Genomic DNA, 27954 nt, shown 5'->3' with positions numbered 1-27954 from the left:
CTACCTGTTCATAAAAGCATTGTATCATATATATAACGGTGTATTGTAGAAGTTTACAGAACAGAAAAGACAACAACGATTTGGCTGTCACCATCTCTGATGACAATTCAACTTCCATACATATATATGATCAACATCGTGACAAGGCCAGAGTGGGATGTGAATGCAATTCCAACAGCCCACCATCATAACTTGTAGGGTCAAACTCTGATTTCTGCTGTTTTTGCCTGCCAATTCTACTACAGCAAACGGACAAGAATTGTCTGCCCTTTCATGTCCTCTTGTTTGTCTGGTCACGATTAAATCACGTTAACATTTTATATTACTATTCATTTTTGTCTTATTATCTCTATAAAAAAAACAATATAAAATGTTGACGTGGCTTAATCGTGAGCACACAAAACAGGAGGGCACTAAAAGACACTAGAAGTAGAAGGGCAGACAATCCTTGTCCACGACAAACACCCCAATTAGGATAATCACGTACAAAAAGTTAAAAAGTAAACACGCGCACACACAGATTCCCACTAAGAACAAATCATTCTACTTGGAATATTGACTTTAGAACAGTATATTATTATTAATTCAAGAAGCCTATGTATAAAGAGAGGGATGTTTTTGCTAGGGCATTTTCATTCAACAACTTGTAACACACACAAACACAAGAGATAAAAAATACTAGATGGTGAGAGTATGGGGAGAGATAAGTATAACTGATGGTGGTGGTGCTAACTGGTTAGTGTTGTGGGCAGCTTTTCTCAGCCTTTGCATCGTCTCCACTGTGGTTTTTTCGTGTGCAGGTGGTGTAGCCAAAGAGAAAACCACAGCAACCGATACAGAGTACTACGGCGGTGGATGCGCTGCCGGCTGCGGCGCAGCATGTGGTGCATGAAATATCCATCTCTTTACAATATCTAATCATTAAAGTGCGAGAGGTTTGCAACTTCCAAAATTAATTTAGAGAAAATATATTAGATTTAACTTCTTAGTCAAGTTTTGTATCAATTGACCTTGTAACCCCATTCAACAATACAGAAGTGGTCAATTTCGTTGCTATTTGCATCAGTCTTTCCTTATTATCTTGAATGCCGTAGACTATTAATTATATGCACATTGTAATGGGGAATTCGGTTTGATGATTGGGAAATATTGAAGTCGCGAGAGATTGCAACTATAAGGCATATCTTTGAAGACAAAAGTTGGTTTTAGTTTGAAGGGTTCGATTGAAAAGACTTAATTTTGGTTTGGGTATTGCGTGTTTGTTTGGGATTGCTGAGGGTTAAAAACACTTTTTAATATTTTAAAGTGTTTTTTACTCTCGTTTTTCTAGGCTTAGAAGTGATTTTTAGACAAATATTTGTCAGATGCTATTTCGAAAAGTACTTGAATTTTAATAAGAAAAGTGAACAAACACATTTTTTAACTTCTTACGCACCTCCTATTAATCATGTTATTTATATTTGATTTATTTAATTCGATGACTTAAAAGAAATAGGGTAAGAGAAACTAAAAAATAAGTATTGGAATCGTTGGGGGATTTGAATAAAGTAAAATATGACAAGTGTAGATGTTCGCTAACCATGTCAAGATGGCCGAGTTGGTCTAAGGCGCCAGTTTCAGGTACTGGTCCGAAAGGGCATGGGTTCGAATCCCATTCTTGACAAAATATTTTTTTATTTTTTTTTCAATCTACATTTCAATTTATTCATAAATAATTTGAATTTCCTTTCAACTTATTCATTAATTTGAAACATCATGTGTTCGACATCCCAATAAAATGATAGTGTAAATTACTGATATAAACTTAAATTAACGTTTTGTATGCTGCAGTGTGGACTTTTTGAGTTGCCATGGAGTATTACAGCATGTAGCACCACTATGTGCCTTACCAGGCATAATATCCAAATCAATGTCCGAAAACGAAGAATAAGATGTGTACACTCTCTTCCCAGCTGATCCAGAATCGCAGTGCCTTACGTGCTGCGCCACGTGCGATCCAACCTTGCAAGGTACCTTGATGCAACACCAGACACCGGTTAAAGGGCAAGAAAGGCACAGCAAGCAGGCACTGCAGAGAAACTCGGTGGCTTTTCGCTCCATTTCGCCTTTCGTCCATGCGAAGAAGTGTAACTAGAAACAGAACGAGAATTCGAAGGCCTTCCAGTGTCCATCTTGCTTCGTTTGGCATCTAAGGATTCGTTCAACCTAGCTTAATGTTTGCTGTTACTCCTTTTCTAAGGTTACATCAACTTGGTGTTCGGGGTCGACTTCTTTATCTTCCTTTTTCCTCTTTTCTGTTTTACTTTCTGTACAAGCTTTTCACTTTTTATCATCTTCGTAGAGCACTTGCAATATGCTCCGGCCGCCTTCCAGGGTGCTAGGGTCGTCAAGAACCAACTGCCTTGCAATATCGAAAGGCAAAGCAAAAGGGGGAACTGCGCGCCGTTGCAGGACCAGCAGGGAGGGGAGGGAAAAGAAAGGCAGAAACCTTCTCAGCCCTACGATGGTTCGGGTTTCTTCAACTTTTCCCAGTTTTAACGCCGGATGATGTTATGCATCGACGAAGAAATAGGAAAGACTCGGATTCCAAATTGAAGATAATCTATTTTCCTGGTGGAAGCAAAGTTATGAAGCAACTCAACGGTAGTACATTAAGCTAACAGCGAAAGATCTTGCCGAACCAGAAAGATGTTTAAAAGCATTGCACATAAACTTCAAAACAACACTGATCTTAACAAGTTATACATCCATGTGAACTTTTCAAGGACTAGAAGGTAAAGCAAATGACTGCCAACAGTAGCAACTAGCAAAATGTATCTATCCGTGCACTAAATATCCGTGCTGAATGTCGAGAAAATGTCATCCCAGACCAAGAAACTTATTTGTGCTGCTAGAATTCAAAGTCTCAAGCAGGTACTGCGCTCTTTCCTTGCAATCTCATGGTCTTGTTGTGCAGCCTCTCCATGAATGCGGGATTTGCTCTTAATCTCTCCTTGACATACGAAACTCGAGCATCCTCAGCCAGTTTGTTAGCCTTCCCAGCTTCCTCAATAAGGGAAAAAAGTGTCCTAAGGCAATCCTTTCTATTTTCTTCTCGGTGTTCAAACCTTCACATGAAATTACGGAAATGCTAGTTCAGTTCAAGTAATAAAATACACAATCAAGAATACCATTTTGTAACTTGGAAGTGTTAGGATACAAGCACTGCGTTCTGAACAACAATCAACCACTCTAAGAACTCCCAATTAATAATGAAAATGATAATAAAGAAAGAGAGATGCAGTTTCTGGTTGACTTACCTCTCACTAGTAATTGTAAGCTCATCTTTCCCTGGATTGTACCGCTTTCCAACCAAGTCTCTGAGCCGACGGAATTGATGCTTTGAAAGCCCGAGTTCTTTCACTGTAACAGACAGTTTCACTTTTCTATTCTTGGGATGCCAGGAATCACCACCAGGAGCAAAGACTACCCGTGTTTGCCACCTAAGGATTGGCCCTTCGCCAGGTGGGTCGGCCAGATCCTTCTTGTTAGACACATCAGCCTCATCAAATTGTGGGGGGCCATCCGCTTCCATCTTCTGCAAGTAATCCATGACAATCTCATCCTCAAACTCCTTGAACAACTCATAAGCTTCTTCAGGTTGAAGCTCCCCTCTTTCACACTTATCCCCTAAGTCATTGAACTTCTCTTCTACCTTCCTTTTCATGTCATCTGAAGAAGACAAATTATATTACACATTATTCAATACAAAACAAAGAAAATGCAAGTTTGAATAAAAAAATGCAACTTCCGTGACATTTAAACACTTTGGTAAATTTGAACACTTTGTGGGCAGATGCCGAATTGTCATAAAGCTTAACACGTGCAGATGCCTAAATGTCATAAAACTTAACACACAAACATCCAGCAACAAAATGTGTATACCTGGCAGGAGCTTATCCCAGCTAAGCATATCCTCGAGAATCGCCTCACACTCCTTTGTATCCTTCATAATCCCGTGCTTAATTGCATCCTCAACAATATCATCCCACTTCTTGGCATCCATGTTGAAGTACTCATCTTTCGACATCCTATTCATGACCATATCCTTTGCGTTATACAAGTCATCAATCTCTTCATCCGTGTCGTACAATTCCTCAAAATCCGATTCAAACTCTTGGTCCTTAACATCATCCAATGGTTGCATTTGCAATTCATCTATCAGCTCATCATCTGTTTCCTCGTGCTTCCCAGCCAATCTCCTCTGCAGAATCGCTTCAAGTATCTCAGGGAGCGCCTCCTCATCACCCTTAAAATATTTATTTATCCGCTCCTTCAGCTCTATAAAAACCAAAAACGAAAATTTCAAATCACCATCGTTCTTAGCTTTATAAATTTAGAAGGCAAAAGAATACAAGTTACAAATGTCACTTAAATTCAACAAATATGTCCCTCCCTGGCACTAAACACTGAACCCAATTAGCCAAAACATTCAAATAATCCAATTTCCATCAAATTATTCACACTTTCATCATATCAAATGAAAAAATTACAGACCCAGAACCCCAAAAATCCACAAGATCAAAACTTTAATCTTTGGTAACAAAAAACTTGAAAAAATAAGAGTTGGGTCACCTTTGTTATTGACGTCCTTGACTTCGACGGAGGCATCTTTCTTTTTGGTTGGGATCAAGCTCGAATCAGCAGCCGGATTGGGGCCTTCGGCGGAGGAGTCGCCGTCTGAGGAGAAGAACCGGCTGAGCAGGGACCGAGTCGAACGGGCGAGTGGGACGAGTGAGGGGGTAGGATTTGGGTTGAATGTTTGAGGAGAGAGAAGGCGATTGCGAGTGCAGAGAGAGAGATTGCTCAGGCGAGTTCGTCTCATGATTCTCTCTCTCTCTAGGGTTTATCAAAAGTTGGGATGTTTGGTTCCCTGTAAAATGCTTTGCTTTCTTTCCATAATTTTCCGAGTTTCTGCTGCTGAATTCTTTTTCCCTTTTTGCCCAACTGAAAAATGCAATCTAAAAATAATAAATACAAAAACCCCTTTGTGTAAGAAGGGTAGATGAGTCATTTTGTATGGAAATCTACTTATTTTAGCAATTTTAATCCAAGGTTGGTTAGATTTTGTAACTCATCACAACGGCCAAATTATTTTTCAGGTTCCCTAATTGTTTATCTTTATCACGCCCTTGTTTTGGACTAACAATTAACATGGAGATTACGAATCGATAAATGACTAGTGGAATCAGACTCTGCACTCACAATTTATTTAGTGCTGCAATCTGCAAGCAACAATCATCATTTGGGTCTCTTTGTTTGGCTTGTTAAGTGTTACTTTTAAGATTTTGGCAACGAAATATTTTACGTGTTTATAGAGGAAATAATTTTATTGTGAATAATTATAGGTAAATTTTACTTTGATAATCTTCCTATTTTTTCAATTAGTTTTGTTAGTGAGGAATAATTTGAGACGTCCCGGTTTAAATTTATTTTTATTAATTTTGTTCAATTAGTCTTAAATTAATCAAATTGCGATTGTTATTTGCCAAAATATCAGAGAATAGCAAAACAGACATAGAAATTTCCCAGAAAACCCAAAATTTATAGTTCTCAGAAAATCTGAATTACCTTCGTTACTGAGACATCATCGTCTCCTGCAATATTGGAAGCCTCTTTCGTTTGCGACGGTGACTCGGTCGAGTAGAAGCTGAGTCTGGGCCGAGTCGAAGCAGCGAGTGGAGGGCCGAGTTGGGTTTTAGAGAGACATTTCTAAGCAGGGATACTGATAAAATGGAAGAAGAAGACAACAGAGTTATGTGGGCCTCTCGACGGACTTGGACCATCAGGCCCAAATGAGTTACCGGCTTTGAGTGGGAGAGTTGGACATAATATTGGCTTCCTTTTTTTTTTTTTTTTTTCCCTCTTCTTCTTCTTATTTGACAAGGAACTGATTTTGGAACATTTTTTTTTTCTTTGGCACGTTTTGTATTTCTGCTCTGAGTTATTCTTTAATTAGTCAAATTTAGAGGCTAAAAATAAACATAAGTGTACTTAACGGAAAAAAGTGTCCATAAAAACGCAAAAAGTTTTTTTTTTTTGGCCGAATATGGTAGTGCGGGTCTCTAACTAAACAAAATTTAAGGGAATTGATAGATTAAAGTGTTCGTGTCAAAATTTAAGGGCATGAGTCACACAGATTCGCTATCTTATTTTCAATTCAATTGACATCATTGCATGTGGTTAAATATCTTAATTGCTAGAGTGTTGCGTTTTTAGTTATGTGTCTCGGATTCAAAATTTATCTCTATTAAATTATTATAATAGTTTGAAACGCTTATCTCCTCTTTAATAATGTCATCATGTTCTTTTTAAAATATCTCTATCTATGATATTTTTATTTAATGAATGAATGATGTGACATGATACTTGGAAATTCTTTAGAAATTAAGAATAAAAATAGAGATCTTAATCTATATCTTAACGGCTTTAGTTTAATAGTTCTATACCCTTAATTTCAAACGTAATTTTGTCCTTCCTGTTTGTTTTATTCTTGTAATTAATCATTCAGTTAAGTGATTTAGATAGTTAACATATTGATTTCTATTAATTAAAACCCCCTAAGTACATAAACCAATTTTTTTACGCGTTGCTTGTAGCTGAGTGTTTTGACCTCGAAAAATGGTTTTTCAAAAACTAATTTTGAAACAACGCGGGTTTGAAAATGAGCACGGCCATTGGCCACACAGACAGATCACAAAAGCTGATTTGTGCTTTATCTTAAAAGCTGATTACAGCTTTTGACAATTGACTTGTCTTTGCTTCTACTCTTGTCTTGTGCTTTACACTTATACAAATTAAGTTGCTGCTGAGAAAAGCACGGTGCTTTTTTCCATCAGTAGGATAATATAATAGTTAAATGGGAAATGTTCACAGAACTCTTTTAAAAGGAACTCTTGGTGAATTCTATGTTGTTTTATATTTTTAGAATAATATTTTATAATATTAATATTTAAATTGACGTTAAACTGTGAGATTACAGAAAATGTATCGAAAGTTCTATATTTGAGAAAGTACCTTAACATTCCTCATAGTTAAATACCCTCTTTCTATAGCATAAAACAAAACTTATTCCTAGTGGTCCAATCCTAATATATTAACAATGAGACTAATCCTAAATGTCACATTCCGATCCGGGCTCCTCCAGATCCCTGACTCGACTTCGTCGTAACATGATATTTTCTGTTTTGGGTCCCGACCAGACCTTCACTGTTTTGTTTATGGGAACTCACACGAGAACTTCCCAGTGGGTCACCCATCCTGGGAATACTCTCGCGCGAAATCACTTAACTTCGGAGTTTCTACGGAATCCAATGCCAGTGAACTTCCAAAAAGCCTCGTGCTAAATAGAGATGAGAATATACATATAAGGCTTATGAATCCACTCCCCTGAACGATGTGCGATGTTACACTAAATTTAGACATTAAAAAATGCTTAATCATGCATTTACATTATGTTCAACTCTACATGATCGACTCCCAAACTACCAAGTTCTTACTAGCTACTGAAGAATATAGTGGAAGCACCATATATGCTAAAGAATCCTGCCGACGAGTATGAGTCAACTCGACCTCCTTCTCGTGCTGCGTGTTTAACTGACTAGAACAACAAAGCATCATTTTCTCTGCATTCGGGTTAAAATCTTATTTTGTAAATAAAATATCGTCTTTTAAAAACTAAAGCAAATTAATTTATAATCATGACTAAATATAAAGACAGAATAATAATTTTTTTCCATCATTAGACAAGATAATGAAATCAAGACCTTTTAACCCGTAAATTGTGGTGAAAAGCTCAATAAATGGCGTACCACGTTCTCTTTTTTTTTGCCACTATTTTGTCTGTTTGGAGTTGGACCCATGAGAATCTTCGACTACAATTTTCATTCAATTAGGTAATGAATTTCTGCTTTTTAACATGTTAGCAGCACAGGTCAATACACGATATTATTATACAAATAGAAAAAAGTTTATGTTTCTTTCTATTTGTATAATGATATATAGAGCATGCATCCGTGTTCCTAACATATTAAAAAAAAAAAATTCTAACATAAGCTGCAAGCTATCGAGTCTTTGTTTATTCGAGCGATGTTATAATTTAATTTAACATGATCATTCTTTCTAATTCGAGTCCAAACCAAAGCATCACGGATTTTTCCAAAAAGAAGAAAAGCGAAATATACGACGATGTTGAGTTGGTGGTGGAGAAGGATTCATGCAAGCCACCCGGTGGTGTTATACATGGTGAGTTTAGTTCTGGCTCGAATTTCACATCCATGAAATAAGGTGCTTAGTCTTTATAATAATTAGAAATCATTACGTGAAAAATGATTCAAGGTTAAATAAACAAAACACTGCTCTATCAAACTTGATTTTGTCAAAGTTTACAATGTCTTTATAAAACCAAATGGAGGAACTTCTTTTCTCAAATGGCACTCAACTAGCGGAGTCACCAGGTGGGCTTCTAAAGATGCCTTGGAAATTCTCAAAATTAAAATTAAAAAAAAATGGAAAAAGAGGGTTTTTCTAATAATTGCCTTAAATTGTGATTATTAAAATTAATATCAAAACCATATTGTCCCCTTTGGAGGTTAGAGAAGGCATCAGCCATGTGGACATTGGAATGAACAAACAAATCAAAACTATATAATGTTTAGGGTTTTTATCATGATTGGTCTCTGAAATTAGATTGTTTAATAAAAAATGTATATGAAGAAAATTCATGAATTTAGTCTTTGAAATTGAGACCCGCAAATCATTTTGATCATTCCGTTACAATTCCTCAAACCTTCTAATTAATGTGGTCTCTTTTCCGACCTGCACCATTTTATGGGCTAAAAAGGACTCTGCATTAACATTATTCGTGGCAGCCAATTCAACGCTAAGAAGCTTTTTCTTCTACTTTTCAACCATAGCTCTCAAATGGGTCTGCAACCAAACCATCAAAAACCCCATTGAAGAATCTGACTTTTAGTGTTCTTCAGATTCTTCAATGGAGCAATAAACTCACTTGAGAGTTGAGAATGTCCTACTTCTACATTAGATAGTTTTTTTCTTAAGAAAAATTGGATGTTTGTAATTTTTCTCATGAAAGAGCCAATTTAAGGAAACGGATTTACATTCAACCCTTCGAGACTCATATGCCATCGTAACATCTTGAGCAAAATAGTCGTCACTTAAAAATACATATACTTTATCATATATTGCTTGGTTCATCACGTTTATCATAACAATTTTTTAATCACATTTTGAAATGAAAACATATAATATAAATAGTGAATAAGAAGGATTACACTTAAATGAGAGAAAACTTAGTCAATGTCGTAGAAGATTATGCCAGCCGGGACTCCGATCACGGCTGGCAAAGCAACCTACTACTTTCCCCCGCTTAGAGCAATCGAAAAGGAATCAGACCCCGATAGACCCCCCAGTTCCCCTATGAACACGAGCTAAGAAAACTCAATTACTAGATAGCAAGGTAAAACCGAAAAATGGAACAAGAAAACAAGTTGAAGAGAAGAGAAAACAGAAAATTTAGGAGACTGCAGGGGTGAGTTTGGCAATGTGGTGGTTGCGTTTATCATGTGATACAGAGCTTTTTGGTCAATTATCATGTGATATACATACATAGCAGGAATAGACATTTTAGTCAATTCTCTCATTTATTGCACATAGACATTCAACAAATACTGGGGCTGAGTGGGTAGGGAGGATGTATGCAAATAGTGTCAGAAGAACTTTCATGCAACGGAAAAATTATCGTGGTACTGTGTGAATATGACATTGCGCATGATATTGCGTGATTGAAATATAATACTATCACATTGACAGACGCTGAAATTTGAAAACATCCCTTCAACTTCGGGCTTCAGTCAAAGTTAGGTCCTCTCTTGTTGTTATAATGTATGATATTGCGTGATTGAAATAGAATACCGTCACAATGTTTGACGCTGAAAATTGAAAACAACCCTTCAACTTCGGGCTTCAGTCAAAGTTAGGTTCTCTCTCACATGATTGAGATTGCAACTATTTGGCCTAAACTAATGCGAGTAGGAATCTTTTCCCTCAAAATTTTCCTCCTCTCCAATCTTTTCTTATTTGAAGGATCACGATTAAGTTACGTTGATATCTAATGTTGCTTTCTTTATAGAGAGAAAAAAAGAATGGGAGGAGAGAAGAAGGGGAGGGAATTTGGAGGGGAAACATCCTACTTCAAACTAACACGAGAACAAGAGAAACTTACGTAAAATAGAAATGCTAAGATGACAATGTTATAAATCTATTACACACTGTCGTGTAATTAATTCGAAACACCGATGCATTGACGTAATGAAATGAAAGATATGTGAAACCTTGCACAAAAATGATGAATTTTGACCTTGTGATTTCCCAGGGGGACCATTAGAAATGGTGACCACGGTAACACACGGATCCGAACATACGAAGACTACAATTTTTCTGTTGTATATATAGTTATATACTGGTACTGTGTCCGTCTCCAAGCCTCAAACCACTGCACAAAGAGACACAGAGAAAAACATTAAAGTTCAAAAACCAATTAAGTAAGCACCAACTGGCTTTATAAAGCACAAAAGAAAAGAAAGCAAAAGTAGAAAATTTTACCCAGATTCCAGAGCCTCCTTTCAGACCTTTGTCCGCAGTATTTGATGGCATATGCCCCCAAAATCCAACATCAAGACAAAAGCATAGCCCTACCTTACCAACCCACGAAAGGGCAGCTCCCAGAAATAGTATTAAGCACTTTTGGATCGTAAAAATGCTGTTTAATTAAACAAGAGTTGTTTTAAGAATTACACGTTAGTAAAAAAAAGGAAATTAACGAAAAAAGTTTGAAAACTTTTAAGTTTTAGTCAAAATGACAAAAATGTGTTGTAAATGAATAATAGCAAGAATAATTTTTTAGAGTAAAAATATTATTTTCGTTAAAAATAAACAGTATCAAAAATGTTTCGTTAAAACTTCGTAATAAAAACGCTATCTAAATAAATATTTTGTATGCTTATAGCCAAAGTACTTTTGAGTATTCTGACAAAAAAAAAAACACTTCTAAGGAAAGCATTTTAGAGTATAAATACTTTTTACAAAAGAAGTCGAAATACTTAATCTCAACAAATAAAAATAAAAAACAGCTAATGAAAGTAAAATCATATTCTATACTATATTTTTCTATATTGTCTCCACTAAAATTCACAACCCCATTATTCTTTGTCCCAAAACCAAACCAAAGTTTCCTCCTTTTCTCTCTATCTCTCTCCTCACTCTCTCTAGGCAACCATGCCTATTCTCACAGAGAGCTCAACAGCAGGAGCAGAGCACATGAAATGGAGAAGACCCAGAACCCAATTCATCCAACCCATTTCAGAAACGGATCCAGCCACCTCCCTCCTCCAATCCACCCGCTGTAAACCCACCATCTCCTCCCTCCTCCTCTCCAGCTTCACCACCACCACAACCACCAACAACAACGAAGCCTTACCTTCAAGCCTTACGATCAAGAAAAAGACAAACTTTCCCTCGTCGACGTTCCGAGGCCTGGGCTGCGCCGCAGCCGCCTCGCAGCAAGTCTCGGTGCCGGAGGTGATTCGGAACTCCGCCGATTGGAAGGGAAAGAAGGTGAAGAAGAAAAAGCAGAAGAAGAGCGCCGCCGCCAAGGGCAGCGCAAGCAATGAGAAGAATGAATACAGGGATGTCGGTGATGGTGGGCCCACCTTCGGTATAAATTCTGCAACTCGTATGGATTTTCAGGATGTTTGGTGCGGCCCCGGAATTGGGTTCTCGGCGGAAACTGCCGGCTCGGTGGATTGCGTGGTGGCGAGGAGGAATGTCTCCGGCAGGGGCAAGATTGATGCGGACAATAATAAGATGAGCAGCCACAGGGAGGTAAAAACAAAAAAGTTTTTACTTTTGCTGTTAATGCGGTCATTTAATGCTTTTAATTTATAATTTCTATGGGAGTAGATTTTTCTTTTTCATTTCGTTCCGTTCGCGATTAAAACACGTAAGTATTTTATATTAATTTTTTATAGAAAAGTAAAATAGCGAATGTGAGAAAAAGAGGTAGAAGGAGATAGAGAAAGGAGCGAGAGAATCCTAATCCATTTCTATGTTCACGTGACGTATAGTCTGGTGAATTAAGTGTCATAATACGATTGGTTAAATGTATTTTTTTTAATTTTTCAATTGATTATATTATTATATTTAACCTACCGAGTTGTGTTCCAGACACATCGAAATCTCTCTTTCATGAATTGGGATTGCTAGTTTTTTCCATTTTTAATTTTTTAATTAGAGCTGTATTGTGATCTAATCAAAACTGTGAGGGGATTTGAACTTGGGTATTTTGTTACTAGTCGATATTTTAAACTGCTCTAACTTACTCACGGGATAGAGAGGGAGGGGGATTCTATTGGGTCTGAAGGAACGGACATACTGCCTTAGTCAACTAACTTGACTTTAAAGCTGATTTTCTGTAAATTTTGAGCTTCACAGGTTTATTATCTCATTAATTTTCCTCAATTTTTTGGCTAAGCTAGGACCTTTTGATCTGTTTGGTTTTCTCATTTTTCTTGGGCACTTAAGAGTTGCCTTCAATTTACAATTTGACACCTTTTGATTTTCTCCTAATAAGTGCACGTATTAGTTTGCATAGTTTAGGATCCGGCCCAGTTTATAATCCCACACTAAACGGGATATATAATTATGAATAGATTGTGTTAATCTTCTCAGCTTTCGTATTAGGGTAGGACTTTTCTTTGTTTTTCTCTAAATACTGAAGTTAATACCAACTTAATTTTCTGCTTGTATGATGTGTTCATTCTTGGTTCAGCTCTAATTTGTTTGGTTGATTAATCTTGTTGGCAGCGTCCTTGTTCAGCAAGGCGAAACGTGAGCCCGGAAACCCTCTCGTTTCTGGATTCCGAACCGGATTTTGTCTCGAGCCGCCGTGAAACGGAGGTGTTTGGAAGTAGGTGTTTTCGGCATGTCCGGCATCCATCCCCTGAAGACCTTGCAGAGGTGATTTTTTTTTATGTGCTGTTGCTTTACTCTTCTTTTGTTCAATATGTCTCACCTGGTTTGGTGCTAAAATTTGGTTTGGCAAGCAATGTAATCAACTTGCAGCTTTGATGGCGGCATCATATTCGATTCAAAGATGTAGTTTTACTGCGTATCGTGATTTTTATTAGTCTTACTAGGGAATTTTCATAAAGAACAGATTAACATTCGATATGTTTCACGGTTTGGTGATCGCAGATTATGCTGTTTCAAAGTAGTCTTATGATGGGTGGAAGACTTGATAGATTTCGCGACTGGAGACTCGATGTTGATAGCATGTCATATGAGGTTACCTTTCGCAAACTAAATCTGTGTCTTTGTTCTCGAAACTTGATTGGGTTTTTGTTTACGTAAATTTGGTAACGTTGGCATTTCCGTATCTACATTTTCACAAATTTTTCATTTCATTTTTTGCGGATAACAGCAACTGCTTGAGTTGGGTGAGAGAATTGGTTACGTGAGTACTGGATTAACAGAAGATGAAATTAACCGCTGTCTTCGGAAGACTAAGCTTCCAATGTCAAGTGACGCGTCATCACATTCATCTGGGAAAGGAGATAGCAAATGCATCATTTGTCAGGTGAGTTTGGAACACCCTAGCGATTATTTCTGAGAAATCTTTATATCCTCTTTTCGGTTTTTTCATTTTCTTAACCCGTAATTACTCGATGCTTGTATAGGAGGAGTATGAAGCAGATGACGAGATGGGCAAGCTGCACTGCGGACACAACTTCCACTTACAATGTATAAAACAGTGGCTTGCACAGAAGAATACTTGCCCATTTTGCAAGGTCGAAGCATTATCTAGATGCTAGGGCCGGTGAACTCTCCGTATCCCGTTCGGTGGTGGCGTTTTTTGGTCGCTGTTATTCCCGTCGTGTATAGATTTCGTCTCCTTCAATACACGGGCAAGTATTCATTCTTTGGTTTGAATTTGGAGTTTCAGTGTTATGAAATTGAACAGTGGTCATTACAATCTCAAAATATAATTACACTCTGTTAATGTGGCTTTTCCTGCCTAATATGGCTTCATCGATTGCTTGAGTTTTCAAATGATGGTTGCTGTTGAGTGAACACTTCTGTTTATCCGATTTGTCGGGTCGGGTCGAACGGAATATTTGACGGAGTAAAGCATTTCCCAGAAAGATAATCTGGGCATTGGTTATGTACAATAAGAATGGGAAGCTTCCTTTCATGTTTGAGGGGGAAGTTCGTGCTTTCTTCTTCTTAGCAATGTGCTAAGTATTTCATTAGTCCAATATTAGTTTAACGGCCTGTTTAGATTGTCTATGGATGAGTTGAAGTGCTTTTTCATAACTAAAAGTGCTTCTAACTATTGAAAAGCATTTGTTGGTTGTGCCAGCTTCTTCAATAGAGAGAAAAATTTGAGATGTGAAAAACTCATTTACAAGTTGACATTTTGCCAGACCTTTTGGCGAATGTGGAAAAATTTATATTCTTTCGTTGGAGAATTATTTTGTCCAAGAAAAACTGTAAAATGTCAATTTCAAGACATTATGTGCATGTTACGACCAGTTTCTAATTTTAAGATATTTTAATTACAAAAGTGAGAAATGATCAAAATGCTCCTAATTGGGTGGGTGTTGACTTTCATTTGCATGTTATTGTAGTAGTTGCCGATTCCCTCTCTTTTTTCGACACATGCGATATTGGAGGAGAGAGAAATCAAACTCGAGACCTAAGTGCAAGGGTGAATGCTCGTAACGAGCTCAGATATAAATTCTTGTAGTTCCCGCTCTTGAAATATAGGAAAAAAAAATAAGGGTTTATTAAAATGAAAAATGATTACAAATACAAAATTTGCTTTATTAAAATTATGGAGAGAGAAGGCACTCCGCTAGATTACTCTTTTTCTAATCAGACATGAAAATGGAGTGCCTAACAATGTAAGGAACAACTTGGCACTGAAAATGGAGTGCCTAACAATGTAAGGAACAACTTGGCAAATCATTTAGGTAAAGCTAAAGCTGAAGGTGAAAACAAACGCTAGGAACTTAGCCTACTTACTGCATTCGTCGACAATTTAACGGCCTCGAGTTCTATATACGAAACAATCAAAGCTTCCGCGTATATAACAAACTAACTCATTTTTCGTCGACTGTAATAATTTGAAACGGAGGAACCAGCTTGCAAGTTCTTACCTACTTCTCCTTTGTTGTTGACAAGTTGACTAGAGAAAGAACATGCTGTACAATCTCTACAGATGCATTCGAGTTTGCAGCTTTCAGAGCCCTCTTAGACAACTCTGCCATTTTACTCTCATCCCCTGTAAAAAAGAAATAATGGTAAATACGGATATCTTTCATTACAATTGGTGAAATACATACACAGTTCAAATAACTTCATCTCCCATTACAAAAGAAATACCCAAACCGGAGGTGCGTAACAAGATTTTATATACTATGAAACATCCCACAAGGCCATTACCATTTTACTGTAAGTAAGTGTTTCAAAAACATGTCTACATGTGAGGGATCCTAATTATTTCCACGGACTCTAAGTTGTCGTTGCTATCAGCACAACCAATGAAAACGATACTTATTCCCTGATTCCCACACCAAAACAAACTATTACACTAGGTGAGAAAATAAACATACCTAATATCTCCTCAATTGTACTTCCAAGAGTCGTTGAATCAAGTTCATCTTCTGTTATAACCCTTGTACCAGCTAAGTCTGCCATTAAAGAAGCATTTTTGAATTGATGACCTTCTGCAACATTCGGTGATGGTATCTACAAATCCAAAAAGCAATTATCAAATTTTCCCCTTAAGCAATACAATTGACGTAATTATGGATATTAAGAACATGATCAAAACTGATAAGAAGGAAAAATTAATGTGATAATTTGATCTTATATGATGAAGGTCAGACAATCCAGCAATAAGGGACATCAGACGCCAATGTTTTATTAGAGAACTTAAAAAAGTACCAGAATGGAAGGCTTCCCAGTTACCAAAATCTCATAGCAAGTCATTGCACCAGCTCTAGAAACAATAAGGTCTGCCGCTGCATATGCCAATTCCATCGAATGCAGGAACCTTCATTATTCAGAGATACATCAGATTCAAGTTTTCAACAAAAATACGGAGACATACATCACGACCAAAGGTGGAAGATAAACTAAGTCCACTACCACTCTCGAAGTTCAACCCTCTCGGGATGAAGAGAAAGTAATTAGCAGGATTCTTAAATATGAATGTCACATAAAGTAAGCAATCTTAGCAATAACATTATCTTAGTTCGTTACGAAACCCTGGTAGGAAATTCTTTCCCAATCTTTTGAAATACAGAATCTGCCATTACAAGTTTCCACTTTTAAGCATAGCAGAAGCACTTACGGAGTCAAAAGCAAACGGCGATGATTCTTCACAAGGCTCTCCATCTCATTGTAAGCCTCCACTCCTGTTTGCCATATGATAAACAAGTCCTCATTCTCCAGCAGCATCTGATAATACAAATTCAGCAGAGCAATGTTAATAGCATTTGCCCCCAAAGACCCGCCAAGAACCAAAAGAACCCTAGCCTTCTCCAACTCCTCAACTCCGCCGCCCTTGGGGAAAAACCGCCCCCTGGCCGCGGCTTTAGGCACTTGCTTCTTCAAAGACAGTCTCACCGGATTCCCACAAACCACACACTTAGTCCTACCAGTAGGGAAGCTATCAATGGTGCAATTGAAAACTACAAACACAATATCTGCAAAAAATGAGAGAACCCAATTGGCGATTCCCGGAACGCGGTTCTGTTCTTGGATCACAAGCTTGGCGCCAATCAGCTTCGCCGCCAAGCCTGTAGAGAAAGAGACGTACCCGCCGGTGCTGATGACGATATGGGGGTCGAATTCGCGCAACTTTGAGTAGCTGTGGACGACGGACCTGATCAAATTATAGGGGAGGAGGAGGTTCTGGGGGGAGAATATTGGGCGGTGCAATATGGCGGTAGGCACGGTGTCGAAGTCGTAGCAGGCGGAGGGTACTGCGGTGCTTTCCATGCTGTTGGGTGCGCCTAAAAATAGGATTTTGGTGGAGGGATTTGTGAGTTGGAGCTCATCGGCTATGGCGACGGCCGGGTATATGTGGCCCGCGGTGCCGCCTGCGGCGAAGACAACGCGGAGGTTGTCGACGGCGGCCTTTTGGGTTGCGAGACCCTGGTCATTTGATTGCTTTACGGTGAGGCAAAAGGTGATCTTCAGCTTCAAGGTCCTGCAATGGAAAAACAGAGTTGTTAGTTAGTGTAAGAGAGAGAGAGAGAGAGAGAGAGAGAGAGAGAGAGAGAAAGAGAGAGTTTAGCAACCTGGGTTTTGTTAAGGAAGTGGTGGGGAGTGGGAAAGTTGGGAGCTTGGGAAGGAGAGAGAGGTGGCGGAAGGCGGTGGCCGCGGCCATTAAAGGTGAGGTCTTTGGAGGTTTGGGGAACGCATTGGTGAAGGAGGAGTTGCAGAGAGGTTCAGAGTTGTGTGGGTATTTGGTCCTCTGGGATCGCAGTATTCAAAGCAAATGTGGGGGGCGACCGTTTGAAATTAGAGCTGCTCATCATGAGCTCGAGTGAAAACAAGCCAGCCACCGACCTTTATTTGTCTTTAAGCTTTTGAACAGACACCCACCATTCTCCCCAGAAAATTTGTAGAAAATTTCCCCTTTCTCGTAAAAGTGTTGAGATTTTTTTTTGTAAAGAAGAGACGTAACCTGAATCGGACTCAATATTTTAAATTTAGACTCACTGTACCTTTCTTAGGCCATCTCCAACCGAAAGGTCCAGAGAATTAGAGAATAAAAAATAGTTCAAAAATCGTCTCCAACCAAGGGTTAGACTAGAGAGCTTATGGGCCCCATAGAATCTGAAATGGCCAAAGGGCCAACCGGCTGACCCAATCCAGCTAGCCAGCTAGCCCCAGGCTGGGCCAGAAATTCTAGCATTCCTGTCAGATATAACCGACAGGAACATATTATATAAATATATTCCTGTCGGTTATATCCGATAGGAATTATAGACCAAATTTCAAATGCAACGGCTAGTTGACGTCAACTAGCCGTTATTTTTTATTTTACACAATTTTTTTCCTATAACTTCTATCTTTTTTTCTATAACTTCCTATAACTTATATTTTACAAAATTTGTTTTATATTTGTTCTAAATTATATTTTTTTCCTATAACTTCTATTTTACAAAACTTGTTTCATATATTTTTTAAATTCTATTTTTTTTCCTATAACTTCCTAATTCATTATACAACATTAAATTAAATTAAGTAACATGAAACAACATTAAATAACATTAACCAACATAAAAATTATACAACACAAAACTTAAACGCCTACTCCATGCTATTTTTGGCCCAAAGATGTGCAACAAGATCCTGTTGTAGGTATTTTTTTGTGGCACGGGAACGTATCATTCTATAGCCCATCTACTCATTTATAGAGATACTATCAGTTCTTGAATTGAAAGGCAAATTAGGCTCATCATATATTTTTGCATGAGCCATTCTTGACCTATTTGGATCTTCTTGGTCATCATCGGACTCTCCATCAATATATCCATCTCGCTCATCCTCCACTATCATATTGTGTAATATAATGCAAAACATCATGATGCAGTCCAAATTTTCTCGACTCCACCCTCTTGCCGGTTTGCTGATGATCTTTCACCATACTTGTAGAATACTGAAAGCTCTCTCAACATCTTTCCGATATGCCTCTTGGTGTAAGGTAAACAACTTTTCCGCGTCATTCCTAGGGTTTGGAATTGCTTGGACAAGTGTCGCCCACGTTGCGTGGATGTCATCTGCCAAGTAATACCCCATATTGTATTAACGATCGTTGATGTAGTAGTCAAGTTGAGGTGTTTTATCTTCCATCAGGCGATTAAAGAAGGGTGAACGCCCAAGAACTGTAATGTCATTTTGGGATCTAGGGACTCCAAAGAAAGCATGTCAGATTCATGTGTCATATGAGGTAATCGCCTCTAACACAACAATTGGCTTTCTCGACCTTTCGCAGAAGCCTCTTTGCCATTCGGTGGGACAGGTCTTCCAATCCCAATGTATGCAATCTAATGACCCTATCATGCCCGGAAACCCAAGGTATTCAACTTTGTGAAGGAGCCGATTTAGATCTTCTTGATTTGGCTCGCGAAGGTACTCGTCTTTGTAAATCTGAACAATTATGTCACATAATTGTTCAAGAGTATCAAGGCATGCAAACTTAGACATACCATGGGTTTCATCCATCGAATCAGCTGGGGAGCCATAGGCCATCATTCGGAGTTCAACAGTAACCTTCTAATGAGGTGAGAAACCAGGGCGGTCTGCTTTGTCTTGTTTATGTCGAAAGTATGGATTGACCTGCTGGACATCACGAAGTAAACGCTCGAAGACATGACGCCCCATCCGGAAGCTACGTTTGAAATCCTCTTCTGTGTACACTGAGTTGGGGTTGAAGTAGTTGTTCATCAGATTGGCATGCGTCATTGCTCTGTTCGTGGTTTGTAAGAGCGAACAGCAACAGAGCTACCCTATTAAGGTTGTTACTCAGTTGGCTGACACACCATGGCCGCAGCCATGGTTGCTGCTCTGTTTTGTTTGTTGCGCCTTACTTGAACTTCTTCATCAGACTCCTCATCTTCTCGTTTCATTTAAGCCCATTATTCTTCCAATTTGGAATTGGATGAAGACCCTCAGTTGGAATCTGAAGAGGATCCAAAGTTGGAATTCATAGCAAACTTGAATTGAAAGAGATTGAATTGAAATAGATTGAATTCAAAGTTGTGTGAATTATAGCCTAATATCCACCCTATTTATAGCAAAAAAAAAAAAAAAAAATTCAAATCAACGGCTATCTGACGTCACTTAGCCATTCGATTTGAATTTTAGTTGTAGTTTTTAAATAATAAATTATGTTTGGCCCTATGACCCTCGTTTGGAGATTGTTTTTTATGACAGGGCTAAAACGAGCCATATGACCCTTTGGCCCTTGGTTGGAGATGAAGGCAAATATGGCCCTGTACTATTCATTAAAATATTAATTTCGTGAAGGACCAAAGGGCTAAAATGAGCTCTCTGGCCAACCTTCGGTAGGAGATGACCTTATATCTCATTAGAATACCAAGTGCTAGTTGTGATGTTCTAAAGTACATATAAGTTTTATTGAATTGGAACCATATAGAATAAAAGCCCATGTTCATTACATGACTCATGTGACCATCCACAAAACGTGCAAAATGAAAAAAAAAAAATGGTGTTATACTCACCCCAATATCTTATTTTCCCATTCACTTTATATTTATAGTCACCATAAAAAGTTGAAAAAAAACATACCTCTTTTCTCACCTACCATTGTTTCCAAAATAACCCTACATATTTCTTCTTCAAATTTTCCTTGCATTGAAAAATTATTATAATTAAAAAAAAAAAAAATCATCATTGCCAAGAACTCCAAATACCACCAGCAGGCATCAGCGCCCGCCCCAAAAAAATCCCAGAATTGTAACAACCAACACCCCAAATCCTCAGCCACGGCACCAAGCAGAAAATCTTTCCAGCCCAAGAACCACACAAGAGGTATCTACAATAAACAAATTAAGCAATTGGCAACTCTTGCCCCTAAGATGTTTCTGCATTCTCAAAACATCTGGATGGATGAATAACGACACGAAGTTCTAAGTCCATCACTGCCTCCTGATCAAGTTTAAATCTTGGCATCCAATTAAGCCAGCTTAATCGCCATCACATTTAATAACAAAGTACACAAACACTCCCTCTCCTACTCCAGCTTGCGATTTAGGTTTTGTCAACATATTTAATAATTATGTGATAAGACAAGATTAGTTGGTCTTTAGGTCTTTTAAGATCATTTTATATTAGGATAAATTTGTCAATAAAATTATCATTTAAAAGTGGATGGAGAAATAAAACACTGCGGTGAGCTTAACAGACTTAAAAACAAAAAATGGATTGAGGTCGTCACCTTTCCGCAATATTAAATAGTGACCTTACATAATGTCATGATCGTGGCTCTAGCTAATGATTTTCCTTTGGTGCTTCACAGCACTGATAAGTGCAAAGACTTGTAGAACAATAAAATTGTGTTTGTGCTTGAAGCGGTAGTTTGTGCACTTTGAGTGCAGGGGTTTGCACTCCCCCTGCACTTAAAGCGGTAATGTACTGGTTCGGAGGAAACGATCAAAAGTTTAGCAATTTCGGATACTTTACACTATTAAAATAGTAAAACTTACATTATTGAAAGAGTATCCAAGATGACAAGGGTTTTTTTATATTTACATAGTACTGAACTTCGGATACTTTACACTATTAAAATAGTAAAACTTACATTATTGAAAGAGTATCCAAGATGACAAGGATTTTTTTATATTTACATAGTACTTAACGTTATGAAATTTTAGTCAAAATGATCTTTGAGATTGGCTTAACTTTTCACTGTACTCCTTGAGATTTAAAATCGATAGAAGTGATCCCTGACTATTGTCAATTATTTTGATCATTCAGTGAAAAAAAATCTATTTTAAATAAGGACCAAAATGACAAAAATTCCTCAATTTAATAAACAAAGCACCCAAATGATTTGACAAAATTTTGAGGGTATTTTTGTCATTTTGTCCTTATTTAACGAAGATTTTTCACGGAATGATCAAAATGATTGACGGTGGATAAAATCAAAGATCAATTCTATCGATTTTAAAGCTCAATAACTAAAATGATGATTTATACTAATACTAAAGACCAATTTAACTAAAAATCCTTACATAATCAAAGTAAAACCTAGTCATTTCAGATACTTTACACTACTGAAATAGTACTTTAACTTCAGTAAGATCAGTGCTAAACTATATGGACATTGTCTGAGCTAGCACTGCATCTGACTTTTCAGAAAATATAGTAGAAAAGGTCAAGAATCTGAATCTTAGTGCAGTTAATAGATGCCCCTATATAATATTTCAAGTTTTATGCTCTTTATATAATATACCAACGCCACCAACTTGCATGCGTCAGTCCTGTACATGTATGCATGCGCGGCGCCCATGCCGGGGACCATGTGACTTTATATATATCTACATGTTCTGCATACATTAATAGCTGTCTATTTAGTTGAATTAAAATGAAGCCCCAAAGTAATCATCTTCTTTGCCAATTGTCTGGAGAGGAACTTAAATACATTTCAAGCGGTTCATATTAACGATACACAATGACATGATATTGTATTATTGATGTGCGGCGCTGCATTAGCATGATATTGTATTATTGATGTGCGGCGCTGCATTAGCGTATGAAGGGTGTATGTAAGTCCTTCAATTGCCATGCTAGCCCGACTGTTTCGTGCTAATGATACAATGCTATGATGTATTCTTGACCTGAGACGTCACAGTTGTGTTCGAGGGGTGTATGTAAGTCCGTCCCATTTGAGGAGAGAAGCCCCGTTTACAAGTAGTCACGGACATGAATTCATACAACATAGGGCAGCAGTTATAATATATAACCCATAAAACTAAGACAGAAGAAGAAAATATATTCCCTTTATTATATCATATTCTATGCATATGAGCAAGAAAATATACTCCCTTTATTATATCATATTCTATGCATATGAGCAAAGTCTATGATAATATAGCCATCAATTAAAGGAAAGAAGAGCAACTCAAATATGAAATTAAGGTAATTCATGCCTAATGACTTATGGTTGTGTGGTTCTGATCTGCTGAGTATGCCGGTAGCTGCTGTTTCGAATCTTCTGACAGTGCCACTGCTGCGGCCGCTGCTGCAGGAGTCATAGACTGGTATTGAGGAGACAATGGGGCGGCCTGATGCTGTGTGTAGAACACTTGTTCATGTTGAGGATTGGCGTATTCGTAAGCGTAGTTATTGGTTGCAGACGGAGGCATGGCAACGGACTGAGAAGGACGGTGATGCATTTGAGAGAACCCCAGGTATTGCTGCTGGTATTGGTTAGAAGGAACTTGGACTAATGTTGGAGTTTGTGGCACAGCCGTTTTGTAAACACTTGCAGACATTTCAGGCGAAGCTGCCTTTGTGGGATAAACAGGTGGGATATTACTGTCCTTGTAAACGGCAGAGCCAGGATTGGCGGATGTTAAGCGGCTTGAGGCAACCACAGTTGTGTCAGACATGTTAGGTTGCAAAGGGATGTTATACGATTGTTGTGACTGCGCAACAGGCATCAAATAGACTGGATACTGCTGGTGATCGATTTGGAGATGAGGTTGTTGCTGTGACGGCGGTGCATACATTGTGTAGTAAGATTGCATTGGCACTTGGCCTCCGGCAGGATGGTGCATGTAATGTGTGCTGGCATGGACATATTGTTGTTGTTGTTGCTGCTGCTGCTGCTGTTGTAGTTGTTGCTGCTGCTGCTGTTGTAGCTGTTGTTGCTGCTGCTGTTGTACTTGTTGTTGCTGCTGCTGCTGTAGTTGTTGTTGTTGTTGCTGCTGCTGATGCTGATCTGATTGTTGAGGAATAGCGTACCCGGAATCCTGAACTTGCTGAACTTGGTTTTGAGATCCCGTATCGGAAGCATCACTGGGTGTATTCGGGCTAGCAGGACCTCTGATGTTGTCCCTGTTTGCAGCTTGAATCTGCTCTTGATAGTACATTGGTTTGGAGACAGAATTTGCGGATGCAATGCTACTATCACTGGACAATGTGGACAAACAGTATAACCCAATTTACACAAACTATTATCTCCAAACTCTAGAAGCAAAAATTAGAAAACTGCAAGCCGCTTGTAGCTCGGTTATCCCGATTTCCCTGAGTTCCCTAGTTCGATTTCCCTCTTCCCAATATCGCTTGTATAAAATAAAATCACTCATCGAGCTCTAAACCTAAATATAAAGAGGCACATCTCTTCATAGTTCATACTCATGGCAATTACTTTGAAATCGAAACTATCATCAATTTTTTTGATAAACGATATTCTAAACTACTCTAATATACACGAAGAATTCAAAGCCAGCTGAAAAGCGCGGGCACACAGGCCTAACCCACATTTGCAAAATTATCATCTTTACGGAAAGCAAATATTTGACACACAGAGAGAGCACATACCTTGCAACTGAATCCGGTGAAGGCAAACTATAACCTCCTCCGCCGCCGCCAGCCTTATTAACTTGTAGAGGCTGCACCGGCAATGGCAGAGGAGGCTTACGAAATCCGACCGGTATACTCTGATCTGATGATCTCTCATCATCTACCCTGTTCATATTTTCTCCAGGAACGCCAGAAACATTCATCATCTGAGCACCAGGTGGCGGCAGATGCACCCGAATTCGACGCCATTGGCGGCGGAGCAGCAACAACAGCAGCATAACTAGTACTCATCTGAGCAAACTGCTCCTCGATCCCAACAGTCCTCTGACCACCCTGCATCAACCTAGCACCAGTTTCGTCCATTCGAACCCGAATCGGAGGCAAATTCGACAAGCAAGTCGATGAAGAAGACAACCCGAAAGAGGAAGTACTGTCCTCGGCAAAGGTGGACTCTTGATTGATCGAATGAACATCATGTCCGACCACATTATTAACATTTTTCATCAAACCATTGTTGTTGTCCTGTTTGTTGTTGCCTCCGAAGAAGTCGCCTTGCGCCTCCAAATCATTGCAAGAATTCTCACTCCCCGCCAGCAAGTAATCCATAGTGGCGGAATCCGACAGGTTCCTCGGAAAACCCGACCCGTTCAGCGCGTCGACGAACCAAGACTCGGACTTTGCGTCGTCGAGCAGAGCACCCATCGTGGCGGCGGTTTCCGGCTTCGCGAAGAAGAGAAACAATCGGAGGCGGGAAGGCTTGAGGGGGGAGGCGGAGGAGGTGCGGTCGTATTCTTCGAACATGTTGTCGAGATCTTCGTCGGTGGTAACGGAGATGAGGGAGTCGAGATCTTCGGTGGGGAGCTGGTACTTGAGGGAGAAGGGGCGGCCGTTGAGGAGGGTTCGGGAGAGGCGGGAGCAGAGGTCAGCAAGAGAGGAGTGACGCTCGGCGACGAACATGCGGGTTTCTCCACCGACGTAGCAGAGGGACTTGTCGTGCGGGCGGGGAATGATGTGGCCTCCGTAGCTGCACATGAGACGGAGCTTGGCGCCGGGGACTTGAGGGAGGGGGTCGTCCCAGGTGTCAGCATTGCGGGAGCGTGGGGAGGAGTCGACGGAGTCGGGGTAGTTGAGTTGCATGCTGGTGGCTGCCGGAATTGAGGTGGTGGTGATTGTGGTGGGGAGAGGCGGGAGTGGCGGTGGATCCATTTGGTGGTGGCTGTGGGAAATGGAAGGTGGTGAGTCTTCGCGCTTCTCGAGGTATGTTATGTATTTGTCTATTTCACCTTTGAGTTTCTTCAGGAGAGGATATTATACTCTGACATAAGAGGAGGGAGACATGATCACGAACACATTATTTTGATAAATTAGCATGAATGATTAATTTGTGAGAGGAAGATTTGAACTCGAATGCAACACATATACACATTATTCTCAATCTTTAAACAAATAAAAAAGAAAATGAATCTAATTTATCGAAAGAGAAATTTAAATTTTGACAAGTACACTATTATAATAAACTGATCTAAACTACTAACGTACAAATTTTTTTGTTTTTTAAATGTAAAATGACGAAGACGCTATTCTTTCAAATTGATCTAACTCACCTCGCTTAATGACCTTTGAGTGTTAATTCAATGAATTGCTTGCACTTTCAAGTTTGATTAATATGCATCGAACAATGAACAGATGACAGGTCACCTCCCTTGGGCTGATTTGTCCACTATGTTTTGCTTCTAACGAAAGAGATCTCAAAGACAAAAGAAGAGCCCATAATTATTTATCAACAATGGGATCAAACTAAGCAGATGGGTTTTATCTCTGCAATACAAGTAATTAGTAAATTTAGTAGATAACAAATCAAAAGTTAATCAAAGTTTAAGTAAGCAAATGAAGGTCTAGTTTGGTCAAACTCAAATTAAATCAGGTCAAATCTGAATAAAAAACAAGAAAATGATATATATTTGCTGCTAGTAAGTAATCCTTTACCACAGAAGTAAAAAGATGTTAAACCTTTGCATGACGGCATGTATTCAAATCCTATTGCTAATTAATCTACTATCTGATAAAATCTATAATTTGACAAAAAAAATATATATATATTTGCTGCTTTGCGAGCGTGGAGAGAGTTGAAATTTCAACGTGTAGCCCATGCACTGCAGCACATGAACTTTACAGAGAAACGGACCAAGCACATGCACATTCATCGGAACTTGTGCATGATTTATTCTAAGTTGGATTTTAGAGACACGGTTTGGCAACAAAGTATCGGAATACAAGTAATTTGGATCGTGGCATTTGATGTATCGAATTGTATTTTTGTCAAATCGCTCGCATATGAGAATATGGATTTATAATTGGACTTAATGAAAGCAAAACCCCTTTCTTTCGCTTTAAAATGATTTGCCCCTTTTGCTTCTCCTTCAGATACGAGAAGGTTGTATCGTAATATCAGAACACGAGAGAGCAAATATAGGAGAACAATGTGGTGTGGAGTGCGGACAATATTAAATCTCAATGTATGAATATATGTACGGATCATATGAGAGAAGCTTATAGCAAAGATGATACAATGATGGTGTATCAAATCGATAACGCATTGTTTGTGAATGTTAATTTTCTTATATAACGTTATGTAAAAGAAATAAAGAGAAAATCAAAGAAAAGATCGACATCTCTTAACATAATTAACTCAAGATATCAATTACATGACATTATCGTTGCATGAAAGTTTTTTCACTTGTTACAAGTCACTTGATTCACTTTGACTAGTAATAGTAGCCCTTTTCTTTAGATTGTAATATTTCTCTTTTGCATGCTATTGTGAAGAAATTGTTTGCAGTGGTGTGTCCATTGTCCAATGTCTTTATTAAGCATCCATGTGTTGGATTACAGAAATCAGAGGCCTTTCCAGCGTGCAATTACCGTCAAAACTTCTATATTATAATGTTTTAAGCAAATAGTACAAGGATGTGAGCTGAATTTTCCTAAATATACAATATATCTTATTTTGGTCGACATTTTCATGGTACTTGAAATAATTGATTATACAAGCTGGACATGAGTTGTGTAGCAAAGCAGGTGAGAACTATAGAGGACTTGATAAACTCGCTGGTTTTGGAATTTGATTAATGTCAAACATTTCCCAAGGAAAAAATTTAATAAAATTATATTCATTTAAAAGAAATTCTCTATGTCCAACCTATATATACAAGGAATTTTGCTAGAGAGATGTACTGTTGGACAAATCAATATATATGAACAATCATGTGGTAATATCCAACAAAAAAATCACGTTGTAATAAAAGTCACAAAATTCGAATCTCAAATGTGACTTAAGAGAGTTGATCAGGATTGGGTATCTCATTTTGCATTTAAGTTCGAATTAGTGTCCCATGATTTAAAATACCAGTATTTAATATCATTTGCTATAATTTTTATTTGTAAACAAAATTTCTTCAACAATACGTTTATCACATTTTCTTAACGCATTTTTAAAGAATAATTTGTAGATTATTCAACAACAGCAAAAAGGAAAATAAAATTTATAGCAAATGAAATAAAATGGAGAAGGATGAGGACTGAAGTTATCAATCCAACAAAGTATTAGGATGCCTAATTTACTTTCTATATTTGCCAGAGTACAACATAGTTAGTTATGTTCCCCATCTATTTCTGTATGATGTTTTTGCGTGTGTGCATGTTTTACCTCACAATTGGGCTAACTTAACTTACCTTTAGGATTCTGTGTTGGACCATTAATCCTAGGTT

At 38.3% G+C, this 27954-nt stretch overlaps 4 protein-coding genes, 1 long non-coding RNA gene and 1 other non-coding gene across 6 annotated transcripts; 3 read left to right on the top strand and 3 right to left on the bottom strand.

Annotated features, from left to right (window-relative positions):
* The first annotated feature begins 584 nt into the window (after window positions 1-584).
* LOC125478960 lies at window positions 585-3090 on the top strand. Its single transcript, XR_007259719.1, has 2 exons — window positions 585-935; window positions 1831-3090. It is a non-coding gene; the product is annotated as an uncharacterized LOC125478960 (long non-coding RNA).
* Window positions 1583-1663, top strand: TRNAL-CAG. Its single transcript has one exon. It is a non-coding gene; the product is annotated as a tRNA-Leu (tRNA).
* On the bottom strand, window positions 2690-5756 carry LOC103950623. The gene is made up of 5 exons (XM_009361852.3): window positions 5611-5756; window positions 4615-4986; window positions 3925-4320; window positions 3300-3711; window positions 2690-3107 (listed from the first exon to the last, which is right to left on the bottom strand). Exons 2-5 carry the CDS (start codon window positions 4862-4864, stop codon window positions 2906-2908), a joined length of 1260 nt encoding a protein of 419 aa, XP_009360127.2. The 5' UTR covers window positions 4865-4986; window positions 5611-5756; the 3' UTR covers window positions 2690-2905.
* Window positions 5757-11307: 5551 nt separating this feature from the next.
* LOC103950620 lies at window positions 11308-14135 on the top strand. The gene is made up of 5 exons (XM_009361849.3): window positions 11308-11940; window positions 12922-13074; window positions 13312-13401; window positions 13538-13693; window positions 13794-14135. Exons 1-5 carry the CDS (start codon window positions 11335-11337, stop codon window positions 13926-13928), a joined length of 1140 nt encoding a protein of 379 aa, XP_009360124.1. The 5' UTR covers window positions 11308-11334; the 3' UTR covers window positions 13929-14135.
* Window positions 14136-14880: 745 nt separating this feature from the next.
* On the bottom strand, window positions 14881-17647 carry LOC103950621 (UDP-N-acetylglucosamine--N-acetylmuramyl-(pentapeptide) pyrophosphoryl-undecaprenol N-acetylglucosamine transferase). Its single transcript, XM_018648282.2, has 5 exons — window positions 17427-17647; window positions 16475-17335; window positions 16066-16174; window positions 15732-15867; window positions 14881-15400 (listed from the first exon to the last, which is right to left on the bottom strand). The coding sequence occupies exons 1-5, from the start codon at window positions 17513-17515 to the stop codon at window positions 15276-15278; spliced, it is 1320 nt and encodes a 439-aa protein (XP_018503798.2). The 5' UTR covers window positions 17516-17647; the 3' UTR covers window positions 14881-15275.
* A 4991-nt stretch (window positions 17648-22638) lies between these two features.
* Window positions 22639-25629, bottom strand: LOC103950622 (putative uncharacterized protein DDB_G0271606). The gene is given in 3 exon segments (XM_048587519.1): window positions 22639-23793; window positions 24205-24401; window positions 24403-25629. Coding segments are annotated over 3 exon segments (2172 nt in total). The 5' UTR covers window positions 25393-25629; the 3' UTR covers window positions 22639-22808.
* Between the last annotated feature and the right edge of the window lie 2325 nt (window positions 25630-27954).

Source organism: the organism of the source record quoted next, unplaced genomic scaffold (assembly GCF_019419815.1).
Source record: "Pyrus x bretschneideri cultivar Hongxiangsu unplaced genomic scaffold, Pyrus_bretschneideri_v1 Contig27, whole genome shotgun sequence".
Lineage (NCBI taxonomy): Eukaryota > Viridiplantae > Streptophyta > Magnoliopsida > Rosales > Rosaceae > Pyrus > Pyrus x bretschneideri.
This window is presented reverse-complemented; position numbering and strand designations above follow the sequence as displayed.

What these genes read in the sequence shown, in the direction of transcription:
- LOC103950623 (XM_009361852.3), bottom strand. Translation starts at nt 4,864, where the DNA reads ATGAGACGAACTCGCCTGAGCAATCTCTCTCTCTGCACTCGCAATCGC. An exon ending in CAAGGACGTCAATAACAAAG is followed by an intron (nt 4,321 to 4,614) that starts GTGACCCAACTC and finishes TGGTTTTTATAG; the next exon opens with AGCTGAAGGAGCGGATAAAT. An exon ending in CTGGGATAAGCTCCTGCCAG is followed by an intron (nt 3,712 to 3,924) that starts GTATACACATTT and finishes TGTCTTCTTCAG; the next exon opens with ATGACATGAAAAGGAAGGTA.
- LOC103950620 (XM_009361849.3), top strand. Translation starts at nt 11,335, where the DNA reads ATGCCTATTCTCACAGAGAGCTCAACAGCAGGAGCAGAGCACATGAAA. An exon ending in AGATGAGCAGCCACAGGGAG is followed by an intron (nt 11,941 to 12,921) that starts GTAAAAACAAAA and finishes TCTTGTTGGCAG; the next exon opens with CGTCCTTGTTCAGCAAGGCG. An exon ending in TTGATAGCATGTCATATGAG is followed by an intron (nt 13,402 to 13,537) that starts GTTACCTTTCGC and finishes TGCGGATAACAG; the next exon opens with CAACTGCTTGAGTTGGGTGA.
- LOC103950621 (XM_018648282.2), bottom strand. Translation starts at nt 17,515, where the DNA reads ATGGCCGCGGCCACCGCCTTCCGCCACCTCTCTCTCCTTCCCAAGCTC. An exon ending in ACTTCCTTAACAAAACCCAG is followed by an intron (nt 17,336 to 17,426) that starts GTTGCTAAACTC and finishes TTTCCATTGCAG; the next exon opens with GACCTTGAAGCTGAAGATCA. An exon ending in CGCCGTTTGCTTTTGACTCC is followed by an intron (nt 16,175 to 16,474) that starts GTAAGTGCTTCT and finishes TGAATAATGAAG; the next exon opens with GTTCCTGCATTCGATGGAAT.